We start from the raw sequence: 14,149 nt of genomic DNA on the forward strand, positions 1-14,149 counted from the left end.
AGTAGTTGTCCCTCCCTGAGCCTGGTTTTGCTAGTTTTTCCTTCCCACTGTCGCCAAAGTGCTTGCTCATAGGAATTGTCTGATTGTTGGGGTTTTTTCTGTACTACTGTAGGGTCATTACCTTGTTCTATAAAGTGCCTTGAGGTGACTGTCATTGTGATTTGGTGCTATATAAATAAAATAAAATTGCACTGAAGTAAAGTAACCTTCCTTTCCAAACTGTTGAGGTATTCCCTTTCAGTCTTGTAAGTAATATATTTTCTGCTCTGGTTAAAATTTGATTTGCCCTGAGAAATCTGGCTCTTGACATTAGGAATTACATGCAAGATGAACATGATAATACTCACCAATGGGTAGCACCAGGAAGAAGGGGAGCCAGCACAACACGAAGCAGCCAACCACAATGCCCAAGGTCTTGGCAGCCTTCTTCTCACGAGAGAATTTCAGCAGCTTCAGAGCAAAATGTGTGCGATTGCGAAGGGCCTCGTCATCTGAGACAGTTGCATTGCCTCGGTGTATCCTGAGAATCACCTGCTCTGAATCGGACTTCTCTGTCTTGTGGCCCTCTTTCAGGCCCTGGCTCTCTCTGTGAGCTACCACATAGACCCGACAGTACATTACCAGTATGATGGTCAGAGGAAGGTAGAAGGAGCCCACTGCAGAGAAGATCGCGTAGCCCGGCTCCTCTGTGATCTTACAAATGGACTCGTCCTCGGGCGGCGCCTCTTTCCAGCCAAACAAAGGTCCAATAGATATGATGACAGACAGCACCCAGAGCAGCATCAGTGCCAAGAAAGCCCTGCGTTTTGTAACGATTGATGGGTAACGCAGGGGGTAGCTTACTCCAATGTAGCGGTCCACAGATATTACACAGAGGCTCATGATAGAAGCCGTGCAGCAGAGCACATCCACAGCTGCCCAAACATTACAAAAAACCCGTCCAAATACCCATCGATCCAGGATTTCCAAAATGGCAGAGAACGGCAGTACGGTGGAGCTCAGCAGCAAATCTGCCACTGCCAGATTAACTATGAAATAATGCGTGACTGTCCGCAAGTTTCGATGGCAAACCACCGAGAGGATCACCAGAATGTTTCCCACGACTCCAAACCCAATGAAGAGACCAAGCACCAGACCCAAAACCACAGCCTTGACCACATTGAGCTCTGGGACTAAAACGTGGCTGCAGTTGGAACAGTTCTGTGTCAGGGGAGCTGGGGTCATATTGTCCAGCACAGGAATCATTAGTTCCAGTACAATGCTGGTACTCAACAACTGGCCTGTGCAGAAGTGGTAGACTGAAGCGCACACCTATTTAAGTTCACTACTAGAGAGAGTAGACATCAGGCCATTCTCATAAAAGCCATTAGAGTAATGATCACATTAAGTCTGTCTTGTCAAAACATAATTTGAATGATGATGCCTCGAGCAAATGAGCCATTACGTTGGCAATACATCAAGGAAAATAAAAGGACAAGTTGCATGCAGAACCACTGAAAGAGAAATATAATATATGCAAACGAAAACTACTGAGCTAAAATCGAGTAATCCATCTTGAAAATGTTAATGATGTTAAAACTGACTGTTTTTATGCAGCTGGTACAAACCACTGTTAAAAATGCATTACAAATACAAGAGACAGATTGGAGGTGAGCGATTTAGGAAGTCTTTGAATGTTCTCTGAACCAAAAAAATACATGAAAAAAATCACTGTTTGGACTGAAAATTAAAGTCTGTTGAAACCAGTTTTCCTGGGAGCAGCAGGTGAGAAATCAACATCCAGGCTTGTGTGTTGAACGCAGCTTCAGCTTCAGTAACGTCCAGCGCCTTTGAAAAGAGAAACAGAAGAAGACACGTCCGTCACATACAGTGAAACATGAAAGCATTCATCCTTGTTCAGCTCATTGTTTTTTTTGTATACCGCTGCTCAGCTCTATCAAGAAGGTGGGCGGGAGACAATGTCTGAGCCACAGCTGTTGTCAAATCAATGTCACCACTGTCTCGTCTTGATAATGGGATCAACCCAAAGTGAGGCTAACAAACTGAGAAACTAACAGTTCTGTGAAAACTTTTCACAGGACTATACAGGCTGGTGAAAAACACCCCATTCATTAGCTTGTGGAGCTGCTTTTAGCAGCAGTAACTAGAATAAAGTTTTTTTCTGTTCAACTTCATCCGTTTCTCACATTTTTATCAAAGACCTTTGGCCCACTCTGTTTGCGTGCATTCATTTATGTGTGCAGACAGCTCTCTTTAAGGTTCCCCCACAGCACCAGATTGGAGGAGTCTGGACTTTGACTGAATTATTGCAACAGCTTTTGCCACCATTGTGCTGTTTGGGTCACACATTTGACTCTAAAATACTTTTGCATACAGTAGTGTTCATTGCTCAATGATTACAAGGTGCCTAAGTCCTGTGTCTGCAGAACAAGCCCCAATCATCAGCCCTCCACACCGTGCTGACAGTTCTATGAGGTGTTGATAAGCTGTGTTTGGTTTTCATCAAATGTGGTCCTGTGGATTCTGGCCAAGCAGCTGCACTTTGGTCTCTTCTATCCAAAGCACATTGTTCAAGTGGTTTGTTCATATGCTACTTTGCAAACCTGAGCTATTTTCTCCTGGTAACACTTCACAACAAGCCATTCTTGTTCATTCTTTGTCTAATTGTACTGTCATGAACTTAAGTGTTGAACATGCTAACTTAGGGCCTGTAAAGGCTGAGTTGTAGCTCTTGTTTTTGTTTTTTGTTTTTCAATTTCTCCGAGCATCTGATCATCTGAGAACTTGTGGAGAATTTTTCTTGGATGTTCCGAGAGGATTGTGGCATTTTGTTAGTACACACCTGACTGCTCTTGGCCAGGAAACTGCCAAAAATATTTACTTTTATAGAGTTTCTCGTGCTTCCTGATCATGTAGTGCAGGGGTGTCCAATTCCAGGCCTCAAGGGCCAGTGTCCTGCATATTTTAGATGTCACCCTTCAAGACATGTTGAAGAGGTAATTTAGCCATTTAAATCAGCTGTGTTGGATCAAGGACACATCTAAAACCTGCAGGACACCAGCCCGTAAGGCCTGGAATTGGACACCCCTGATGTAGTGCATTGATTACCATAACCAAGATGCTACTTACCCTCACGATTTGGATAGAAGCAGTAAGGGTGTACTTAGTTTTTCACAGGACTGCACAGATACCTGTGAAAACTTTCTTTTTCCCAGTATGTGGAATACCACTTCATCATTACAATACACAGTGAGCCAAAACCACAATAGCTGAAGTTTCAACAATGCAGCAATCAGAAGGCTCAGTGTGTATTATATGTTCTTCAAGTGACCTATAATAAATCAGGATATGCTTGACTTTGCTCTTGATCCCTCCTTTAAATCAATATCATACCACGACCTTTATACAGACACAGGTCAAAACAACCCACGTTATTACAGCTCCACCATTTGTTAAGGGTTGTCACAGTCTGTGCTCCTTATGTTTGTAAAGAACACATTAGTTTGACATCTTGGGAAAATATGCCAAGCTAGATCAAAATATTGATACCACTGTCATAACATGGCAGAGTCCCAAGAAAAATAAATCTGCCTACCAGGAAGTTATCAGTCCAGCACAGCTTCATCATATAATCTTATATAGCACTTTTCTACTATAGCTGAGCACTCAAAAGAGCTTTACATAACATGCCTAATTCACCCATTTATACAAGCACCTTTTACCACACCTGGTAAATATCATATCAAACAAACATGGAGTTTCAGACTCAAACATCCTAAATGTTGAGCATTGTCTGTTAGCACTAGCTCCACATGCAAGAAAAATATAACAGATGTATTTAACAAAATGAAGCACAATTTCCCGAATCGACCCCTCTGCTTTATGGGAGCTCATAACATTTGCAGTTATTTTTGGTGATTTTATCTCGCGATAAGGGCATAACTTGATAAGGGCATAACTTATCCCATTATTCTGAGATAAAACAGTGCTTGTTTTGTCATGATAGGAAGTTCATTTTCTTTAGAAATCACACAAAAACAAAAGCTTGTTTTCTTGTCATTTATCGGGGATTAGAAGTGCAGTTCCAGCCCGGTCAAACTACAGGGGAGCTAGGGGGAATGTTAGTAGGGCAGGGGAGCCCCCCGAAAAGAAAAAAAAAAGCTTTTCAAAATTTATGAGGGAAGCCGAGGTCCCAAAAATATTGACAATATGCTATTTTCCCTATGCATTTCTATTTCTTTTTCATTTCATAATCACCCGTCATGCATAAAATTAGTATATTCCTAATGCGTGATTCATGCATGAGGGTGATTCATCACTAACTTTAATAACGACACCAGCGTAGGTTCTATTCTTGTCGAGCTTGGCTTCCCTTCCCACCTTTGTAAAGCAGAAAATAAATTGAACCGTAACACTCAGGAAAGCCAAGGCGTACTTAATTTCACACAGGAAGGTAGATTGGTAAACGCTCCCCCTCTCTCTTTATCAGCAATAAAGTAAACTTATTACTGAAATGAACGGCTTCTTTCTCCTCGCCGCTCTCCACGCGGCGGCTATTTTTAGATGTTTTGGTCAGTCGTTATTATTCTTATTCACAGAATGATAAATAAAGCTAAGCAAAGTGGTTTATAAATTGTTTAAGGCTATGAAGAAAAAACAAAGTTAACTCTCCTGAAGCTAATATCTCCTCAACATGGTGGATCAACACTATTAAAAACACATCACACTGTACTTCAATCAGCGTCTAACATGGCAGTAGATTCAAATAACGTTCAAATGGGTCCTTATTTAAGGAGAAGACTAGACCATCTATAACTCCACAGTTGAGCACACTTCCTCCTCAGTAATCAGATGAGGGGATCGGTCATCTCCAAGGCTGCCAAGTTACTTTGTGATTGAGAAAACAAAGTCAGGTTTGTATGATATATATTGAGAGTATAAAAGAAGCAATCTGTTATCAGAAGAGAGCAAGTTTATATAAATAATTCATAATCTTGAGATAACGGCTTAAACAAAGTAATTCCCAGAAGAGCCATTTTTTGGCTTCTGCATATTTTTGGTCAGGAAAGGTAATTACAATCTCTTTTCCCCCCCATTGTGGCAATGTGTTTGTATAAGATAAGAAAAAAGAGGAATTTAGTTGCAAAGTTAAATTTACACGGATTGTTATTTGGAATTTATCCTCACACAGTTCAAATTTAAACTGCTCCCTCTGACTTTGATGCACTGGATTAATTAGGATTTGTGGGCTTTAGCACTGCAGTGTGAAAGCCCACTTGAATCTTGATAGATCATTCATCTTCTTTTTCTTCTCTTTGTTTCAAATTCATCTCATTTTTAAGGGGGGTAGTTCTCAAAAAACTTGTGAATATTGTAAAACATATGCATCAGAACTGGGGAAGCAGTCTCTGCTGAACACAGTCTGGGCGTTTCTCAGCCAAGGAGGCCTTTTCTTCACTGTTAGACCACAGTCTCTGTTGTTTCTGATCCTGCAGTAGTTGAGACCAAGCAGCAACATCCTGGGCTGAAGATGAAGGCAACACTGAAGTGCCAAAAAATACACTTCCTGATGTGTCCACTTGAAGCTAACTCCCTGAGAAAACTCAGTTCCTATAGACTTGCATGTAAAAATGAGCAGCTTTTTAGTAGAAATAAGCCTTTTTAGAGAAATCTTCACACAGACACACTGATCAGTAAGCATTTTGAACCAGTTTTACTTCCTGACTCCAAATCTGAAACTGTTTTTGTCTCGCAGATGTGTTTATTTATTTATTTGTCTTAGTTATGATGTTCCAAGTATTTTACAACTAGGATGACCGAACAGAAATCTGAAGCGTTTCAGGATTTAAGACCTAATTTGGATCTCAAGAAAAGGAAAATCTAAATTAAGGAAGGTGTTTTTGTCCTGAAGTCCGTGAACTGATGCTTGACGATGAGTGCAAAAGGAAACTGAAGCCAGCTCAATCAGCAAAATGGGAATCACTGGTACGGGTTATCAAGAAATTTCTTGGAAATCACGGAGCAGAGAATTATGCTGAGGTTGTGGAAACATGCTGAAAGCATATCAGCTCCTGAGTGCTAGAATATCACTGAAGATGCACTTTTTACATTCTCATGTCAACTGTTTTCCCACCAAACCTGCACAATGTCAGTGAGAAGTATGGGGAAAGATTTCACTGAGATATAGAAGTGACGGAAAACCAATATCAGGGAAAATTTCTCCAGAGCATTATGGGGGACTACTGTTGGTTCGTGCAAAGAGAGATGTGCACATTTTGACCTGCTTTAATTTGAGCTAAATTGACAGAAATACACTTTCATGCATCTCTGGCATTGTTTTCTGGTTTGGTTTCAGATTAAATACATTATTGTTGGGAAATAGCTAGAATTCCAGACGTTGCATCATTACATCAGTGACGTCACTGATGTAATGATGCAACCTTAAATCAAATTTTATGTCTGAGAACAGAGTAAAAAATAGATACAGAGCTGGTTGTAAGTTCCCAGTTCAAACTAAAAATATTTTGTGATCTGGTATCTCTATCTGTCTCATGCACAAATAATCTGTGGAAACATTTTGCTAATAACTTAGCACCTGGACCTCTTATCTACATATAGTCATTTGATAGCAGTGGATATAAAGCTAAACCTAAGGCTTCAGGTCAGGACTACACAATGCTGTACTACTGCCACTGGTCCTGAACACAGCTTATAGTGGTGAAGAATATTTTGCTTTAAGTTTCATCCGAATGTATAGAATCCATGTGGATATGATACATGTGGATGAAAACTTTTACAATCCATTCCCTAAACCCAACAGGAAGTTGGATATTTTGAATTTATTGTCAAATTGTTTATTTATTACTCAACTACTTTGGTATAGTATGAATGGGTATGGACTATGTCTTTATCAGCAGGAAAAGTGGTAAAACTTATAGTGGTAAAAATACAGTTAAGTCCAAAAATGTATGCCCTACTTGAATCTGGGCCATCCAGAGACTGAGATAGGAGTCTTTGCTGGGCCGATTCTGACCCCCGAGCCTTATGTTTGACACTGCTGGAATAAAGGAAGCCAGCCACATGAGACAATAAAGTTCAATGACTCCACTACAGCATGCCCAACGTGCATGGAGGTACGAGGGCCTGATTGATGCGTGCACAACTTAATTTGGAATGTTTGAATGTCTTCTGACTTTTAAACAATGTCTTAGTGCCGCATGAACTCCTCCACTTTGACAGATGTGAAATTAATCTCGTCAGTGCAGATTATATAAATGTAGATTAGATAAGACTAGTAAAAGTAGAGTGGCCATGTTGACGAATTTTGGATTTTGTTAAGCTGCTTTATTTCAAACCAAATTAAAAGTTCATCTGAGTTGTCCTCTTTTCCACTGACATTGTCTCTATCTATCTATCTATCTATCTATCTATCTATCTATCTATCTATCTATCTATCTATCTATCTATCTATCTATCTATCTATCTATCTATCTATCTATCTATCTATCTATCTATCTATCTATCTATCTATCTATCTATCTATCTATCTATCTATCTATCTATCTATCTATCTGTGCCCCACAGGTTTCAAAACAATGCGAACAGTCAGTCAGTGGCTGGCCTTGTCCTCTGGGCCCCACAACCAACTGATCCACACTGCATGTTCAAATGTTTATTATGTTTGTCTTAAAGTTTTATATCTCAGCTGAGCTCTGATGCTGGCATGATGCAGTACGCCATTACAGCGTCATGCGGCAGCACCTGAGAGCTTCTCCCTCCCATGTGGGAAATAATGCTAATACAGTAATTATGAATAAAAGGCCTACATGTGTATTCATAGGAGAGATGCGGGAGTTCATTACACCATCATCATTTCGCACTGTAGAAAAGATTAAGTTACCTCGGCTTAAAATATTAACCGCTGCATTAATACTGTCACTGTATTATAAATATGCTGTGTTACAATTGAGAGAACAAGTTGAATGATTTACTGTGTCACACCTTCAGCTATATATATCCACTCTGTCAGGATCTGCTCCTTCTATCCGTTTATGTTCTCAACATTGACTCCCAGTTTAATCCAGTATCAAATTCTAAATTCTCTGCCTCACACACAAAGTCTTGAATAATCAGAACCATTTAAAAGAACTTAAAGTACCATATAACCTCAATAGATCACTTTGCTCTCAGAGTTGTTGTTCCTTGAGTATTTAAATAAAGAATGGGAGGCAGAGCCTTCAGACCCCTCTTCTGTGGAACCAGCTCCCAGTTTGGATTCAGGGGACAGTGTGTTTTTTAACACTTCTCTGCATTTAGTTAATTCATTATCATTAATCGCTGCCTGTCTTATAGAGTGTGTCTTTTGTCCTATCTCACTCCTCTCACCGCCAACTGATCGTGGCAGATAGTTGCCCCTCCCTGCGCCTGGTTCTGCTGGAAGTTTCTTTCTGTCAGAAGGTAGTTTTTCCTTCCCACAGTCGCCAAATGCTTACTCTATACTATATAAATAAAACAGATGTATCGGTATCTGCTCAGTGTGTCTCACATTAAGGATTTAGAGGCTACCAATCACTGTGCATTTATATCAAAGAAAATCTGTTCCAACGAGAAGAAAAACCTTTTTCTTGACAGCTGACCAAATTGCATGGAAAGGATTGCCAAACTCCCTAACAAACCTAATTTGATTAATCCACCCGGCTCGTACATTACAACCACAAGACTTAAACTCATGATTAAAACTCCTTCTAAGATAAATTAAAAGTGACATGCTTACTTCTAGATTCTGTTAAAAAGACCTGTTGATTTCACTACGCCATGGGATTTCGTTTGGCTCTGTAGACCCAGCAGAGAGGTTTTCTTCCAGCACTGATTGGTTTAATATTCATTATAATGCCTCTGTACGGAGGGAGTTGCAAAGTGAAAGAGGACATATGCTGCAGGGTGGCTGAAAACAGTGTGCAGCTCCATACTGAAGTAGCTGGAAGTTACCTGTCTTGCTCGGTTACATTTTGTTAGCTGCCTTTTTCAGAAGGTCCCTCCTGATACAAGCATCTTTCTCCTCTGCAGAATAGGCTCCAAATATAGGCTTTGTCTTCTTGGCGTCCATAGAACAATGGCTGATGTGCAGCTGCTTCTGAGGTATCCGCAATATTGTTGAGGAAAGCTTGAGCAACCCTGGCTTCTCTGTGTCTGCTGTTACTTTAATTGGCCAGGAGTAAACAGCGATTGTGACTCAGATGCAATCTCAACCTCTTCACCGGTGTGCGGAGTAATTCCCAGCTCTATAAGATGAGGCCACTGTGCAGGACTACACCTGACATAAAGTCACATCCACCTCAGTAAACTGACAGAGACATGCCTGAGACGCATGGGAGCTGGCTGGCTTTTTCTTCCGAAACCTTATAGCTACATTTAAAACAGTTCTTCATATTCAAATGATCTGTTCGCAGTTTTCCTTCAGATTTGAGGTTTTAAAAAACGGGAGGGTGTAAAAACAACAAAAAACAGCATTACATAAATCAAGCATAACAGCGCGATCGTGCCTTATGGCTGTTCGGAGGGATACAGTTGTCTTAAATCATGTGCATTTTAACCACTTCACCAGTTTGCTCCAGACATTTAGCCCCATTAAACACAAAGAATAAATCAACGCTATTTGGCTACTTATGCACACTTATGCATCAGCGCTTTCAGCAAATTCAATTAAGAAAAAATAGTTTTTTATCAATAAAATAAACTATCAATTCAAAAATGCTTCTGTTAAATACTTCAAATGAATTGTTCTGGGACTCACCCAACTTTGATTTTTCACATCCCGATGCTTGGACAGAGCCACATTTGGGCACGGCAGTGATTGCCGAGACGCGCTAGGAGGCGGCGAAGGGAGAGCCAAGTGCGCTCGCCGTGGAGAGCCCTCATATCTGCCGGAGCAGACACCCGAAGCTTCAGGTGCTCCAAGTCTCTTCAGATGATGACGAGTAGCCAACCAAATCTCTCACTGCTTTCTTTTCGAAACCACTGTCGCCCGTATCTACCCCCCCTCAACCCAACTCTCCCAGCCCCACCCCCTCCTTACCACCACCCAGCCATCCATCCTCACATCACCTCACTATGGCTCAGCATCACTCTTTGTGCGTCATCACAACCGGTCTGTGTCATTCAGAAATCTTTCATTAACCGGTGTCACCCACCTTTCCAGCTGTTAAACTGTACGAGAATACAGTGTGTGTGGAAATGCTCAAAGACTTTTACTATTTACTATTTTTGTAAGGTTATGTAAGTGTACTTTCAGTCTTCAGGAGTCCGTACCAAACTTTTACTCCCCCCCCCCAGTGAAGGAATGTTCGTGTGTTGCAGATGTTTAAAGTGTTTTTGATCCCAGAGATAAAAGTAAAGGTGATGTCTAGTTTTATTTAAAAATCTGTGTAACACTTTTGATTACAGCCAAGAAATAACTCTATAGCCTAAAATACACATGTTCATGTTTCTGACCAGAAACAGTTGTGTTCTTAATGAAAAGGCGTCTTCTTTTACACATCTCCACATCTCCAAGACTTGCACCATCATAAATGAGTTTTTTTTACACACATTTTAAACGCACTTGTAAAAAGGTTCTTCTTAAACTCACATTTGTTATTATCACATCTGGAATGACACTCTCTTTTTAAGTCCAACTTCCTTTTATATTTATTTGTAATTTGATATAACCAAACATACATTCTCTTATGACTCCATCCATCCATACATTCGCTTCTGCTTATCCAGTTTAGGGTTGCGGGGAACCTCGGGCTATTATAGGGCACAAGGGTACACCCTGGACAGGTCACCAGTCTCTTGCAGAGCATGATTTAAAATATAAATTACATTTTATGGGTGGTAAACAAGGTACACAATTATTCACGGGCTTTGCCTGATAACACTTTGTTCCCCATCAGCAAAATGAAAGCAGCTGCCTTCTATATTTAAAAACTTTGGTGCAGGAATCACACCCTAACATCCAGTAACAGTACATCTGCAGCAATAACACAGTAGCCTGTAGTTACTAAGTAAGTACTTTATTTACACTGTGAGTTATTTCTAAATATCTGCTATTACCCACCCTGCTCCAGCTTTCTTTTTTCTTCTTCTTTGCTGCTCATTAACTACACACTAATTTTACGGATACCCCCTAAAAAATAATTAGACTGTAATTGCTCCAAGCTGTGGCTTCAAATATTAACACCATTACCACTAACAGGACTAATCCTCCTGCGCGTTTAAACACAACACACTGCATTATGAAAGCGTGATGAGCAACAAACGCACCTATAGCTGACATTTGCGGCATACAGTATAGTCTATAAGACCCTCGGTCCATCTGTTGCACACTCAGTCGATACTCATTTGTTAATGTCTGAGCAGCGACAGATGATTGTAATTTATAAAGCATTGCCATTTCAGCAGGGATTGTGATTATTCAGTGGCTGTGCATTTTTCCCTTTTTTCAATTAAGCTATGAGGAAGAGATGAGACAGAAACAAGCACACACATACACACATTTAGCTACACATGGATAAACACGGTACATTGATTTTTTTGTTGGGGTGGGGGATTGATTCTTTTCTTCCCACTGTGGACAAATCCAGGTTTAGCCAGTTGGAGTATTTGTTGTTTTTCAAACTGGTTTCAGATATGAAGGCTTTACCCGAGGCTGCTGCCTGTTTTAAGTGAGAGATTTTAAGCCGAAGTAAACATTTGGGCAGTTAAAGTCAGCTTGTGTGTTCAATCAATGATGAGACTTTCAGCTCACAATGCCTCATCTTTTCTTTTTCCTTTTTTTTTTTACCTGCCGGTATATCCGGCGAGCACGTCTACTTCATCTTGCCAAAAGCAAAAATCGCAACCAGACCTCTGAACTCCCCAAGAGTGCATTCAAATCAGCGAAAGGTGTGTGTATTTGCATCCTGTTAGGCCCTATCGTGCTATCTGCTGGAAAAGTAATTACCTGTCTGTGCCGCCCATGCAGTGAGGTGGGCTGCTGAGTTTGAAAGAAACTGAAATCAATATCTCTGCACTGGAAGACACATTTCCTGTCATGGAGGCAAGAAACCTGACTCTAGCATTCATACTAATGTTGGCATTTACAGTGACATTCGCCTTAATTGCATATCAAGAGATTTTCTCTCCTGTGCTTATGACTTTGACAAAACCAGCTCCAGGATTTCAATCATCGAAGCTGTTAAATGCACACTGCTGACATTACTCTGTGACTAATGTGAAATGCTTGGCATGCAAAGCAGGCAAATTTGAAGATCGAAGCCGCTACTTTGCGTGTCGTGTGTCATGTTCTCGAGGCAACTGTTCTTTTTTTTGTTATAAGCTGAAGGGGGGAAAAAGGGGAGATGGCAATGTGAAATAAAGGTGATAGATTCTGTCATCAGGCTGATGAAGCTCCTTATACCAAGTGTGCTGCAGTAGTCTGCTGTCCTCCCACGCACACAACTAACCTCAGGCTCACACCTGAAATGCAGATTGAAGAGCAAAAAAGGAGGAAAAAAACCCATCAGTGGCTGTGGTCAGAAATACAAGAGTCATCACTGCGTCCTCCTGCAACCATCCTGTGTGACATACAGCACCTGCGATGATGTGAGCAAGGAAGCATCCATCACTTCATTACCGCTTGGCATAAATTTTACATGAGCTCCTAGTGTTCAGCGCCAAGTGACAATTCTGTGATTCACTCAAAGCTGACAGATCCTTTTGTATTTAATTGTGCCCAATCAGTTCCATGAAACCGATACAGTAATGCATTCACAGCCGTCAGAATAAGGGAGTATCTTTCCTCGGTGACGCACAAAAGAAAGTAATTAAAAAGTGATTTTTTAGTGTTATTCTAATTAGGACGATGAAGTGTGGCTGCAGGAATTTTAAATGACTTCGGGGTGTCTGTTTAAAGAAGGCTTTTACTCAATCCACACAAGGAGCATTAAAAAAAGACAGGTTTAAAGCCATGCCTGCTGTTCACTATACTTTGATTGAAATGCTGAAGCTGTCTAGCAGAAGCAAGCCGCTATAGGCACTGCAATGTTAAGTTCAATATTTAACATAGTCACCACCTTCATGACTTGCTTTGTTGTTGTGACAGGTCTTAGAAGTTAACCACATCATTGGGCAAACTCTTAAAAAGTTCAGGAGTTACTAAAGTTTGTACAGTTTATGGCTTTTCAGTAACGTCGTGGTGGCACTGAAGGAAAAGTCAAGGGCTCACAAGAGGCGTTCCTCTTCTCGAGAGATTCCTCCAGATAAGTGAAAACTGCAACCTGGTGGAGGGAAAAAAGGAGAATCAGGGCAAAAACAGCTGGATTAAAGAGATGGGGGTGGGGGTGGGGGGCAATGAATGTTTCTATGGTAATCCAGCTCCTATTTGCTCAAATATTTCAGCCTGGACCAAAAACGGCCCAGACAGTATCATCCTTTAGCCGTACTTTAATGTGATACATATTTCTTTTCATCCAATATTTGAGCAGGCACACACACACACACACGCACACACACACACACACTCACTCTCACTCTCACTCTCACACAAAAGAACAAACCCACAGATCAAAAACATGGAAAGTATATTACATGTCGCAGAACTTATTTTAAATTTTGAAAAGCTTGTTGCTCAGCAGCACCTGTGCACCACCTACATGGCGCATTTGATCATTTCTGAAACCCGGTGGGTTTAAAAGTAATAAGGCAAAGCCACAGGCAGATTGCATGATGCTCAAGTGGTATAATGGTTGAGGCTTTTATTGGGCTCCATTCGTGGTTCTATCTGCAATTGCTGTAATGAAGACAGACCTAATTATCTCAGCAGACAGAACTCCACTATGAACAGGACTCTAATTATGGCCTAAATGCTGTTCTCTTATACTGTTCAGAGTCGTACTCGGGGGGTTATAAGAGAGTTGGCTGTGGCCGTCTTCACACACACACACACACACACACACACACACACACACACACACACACACACACACACACCTTGGGGGCTCAGTGTGCTCAGCTGTTCTGATGTGCTTCTGTGCAGGCATCATGGTGTAGTGGCAGGGATTATCTAACATGACAACGCACTCTCTTCCCGTCTTTGACTGGTGACAGCTTACCCAGTCATCTGATTAAT

General features: G+C 40.9%; 1 protein-coding gene across 3 annotated transcripts in view; it reads right to left on the reverse strand.

The window, feature by feature from the left end:
* The window catches only part of adra1aa (adrenoceptor alpha 1Aa), a 37,836-nt gene that overhangs the window by 15,278 nt on the left and 8,409 nt on the right, over nt 1–14,149 (reverse strand). For 2 of the 3 annotated variants that reach the window (XM_082554675.1, XM_082554674.1), the window contains exons 1-2: nt 9,794–10,020; nt 348–1,827 (exon numbers count right to left, since the gene is read on the reverse strand). In XM_082554675.1, the coding sequence (XP_082410801.1) occupies nt 348–1,245 (898 nt within the window). In that variant the 5' untranslated portion in view covers nt 1,246–1,827; nt 9,794–10,020. Of the gene's footprint in view, nt 1–347; nt 1,828–9,793; nt 10,021–14,149 lie in introns of those variants that run through there. The other variant, XM_082554676.1, reaches the window with a different exon arrangement.

This window comes from Aulonocara stuartgranti (assembly GCF_965226115.1).
Source record: "Aulonocara stuartgranti genome assembly, chromosome: 12".
NCBI classification, from domain to species: domain Eukaryota; kingdom Metazoa; phylum Chordata; class Actinopteri; order Cichliformes; family Cichlidae; genus Aulonocara; species Aulonocara stuartgranti.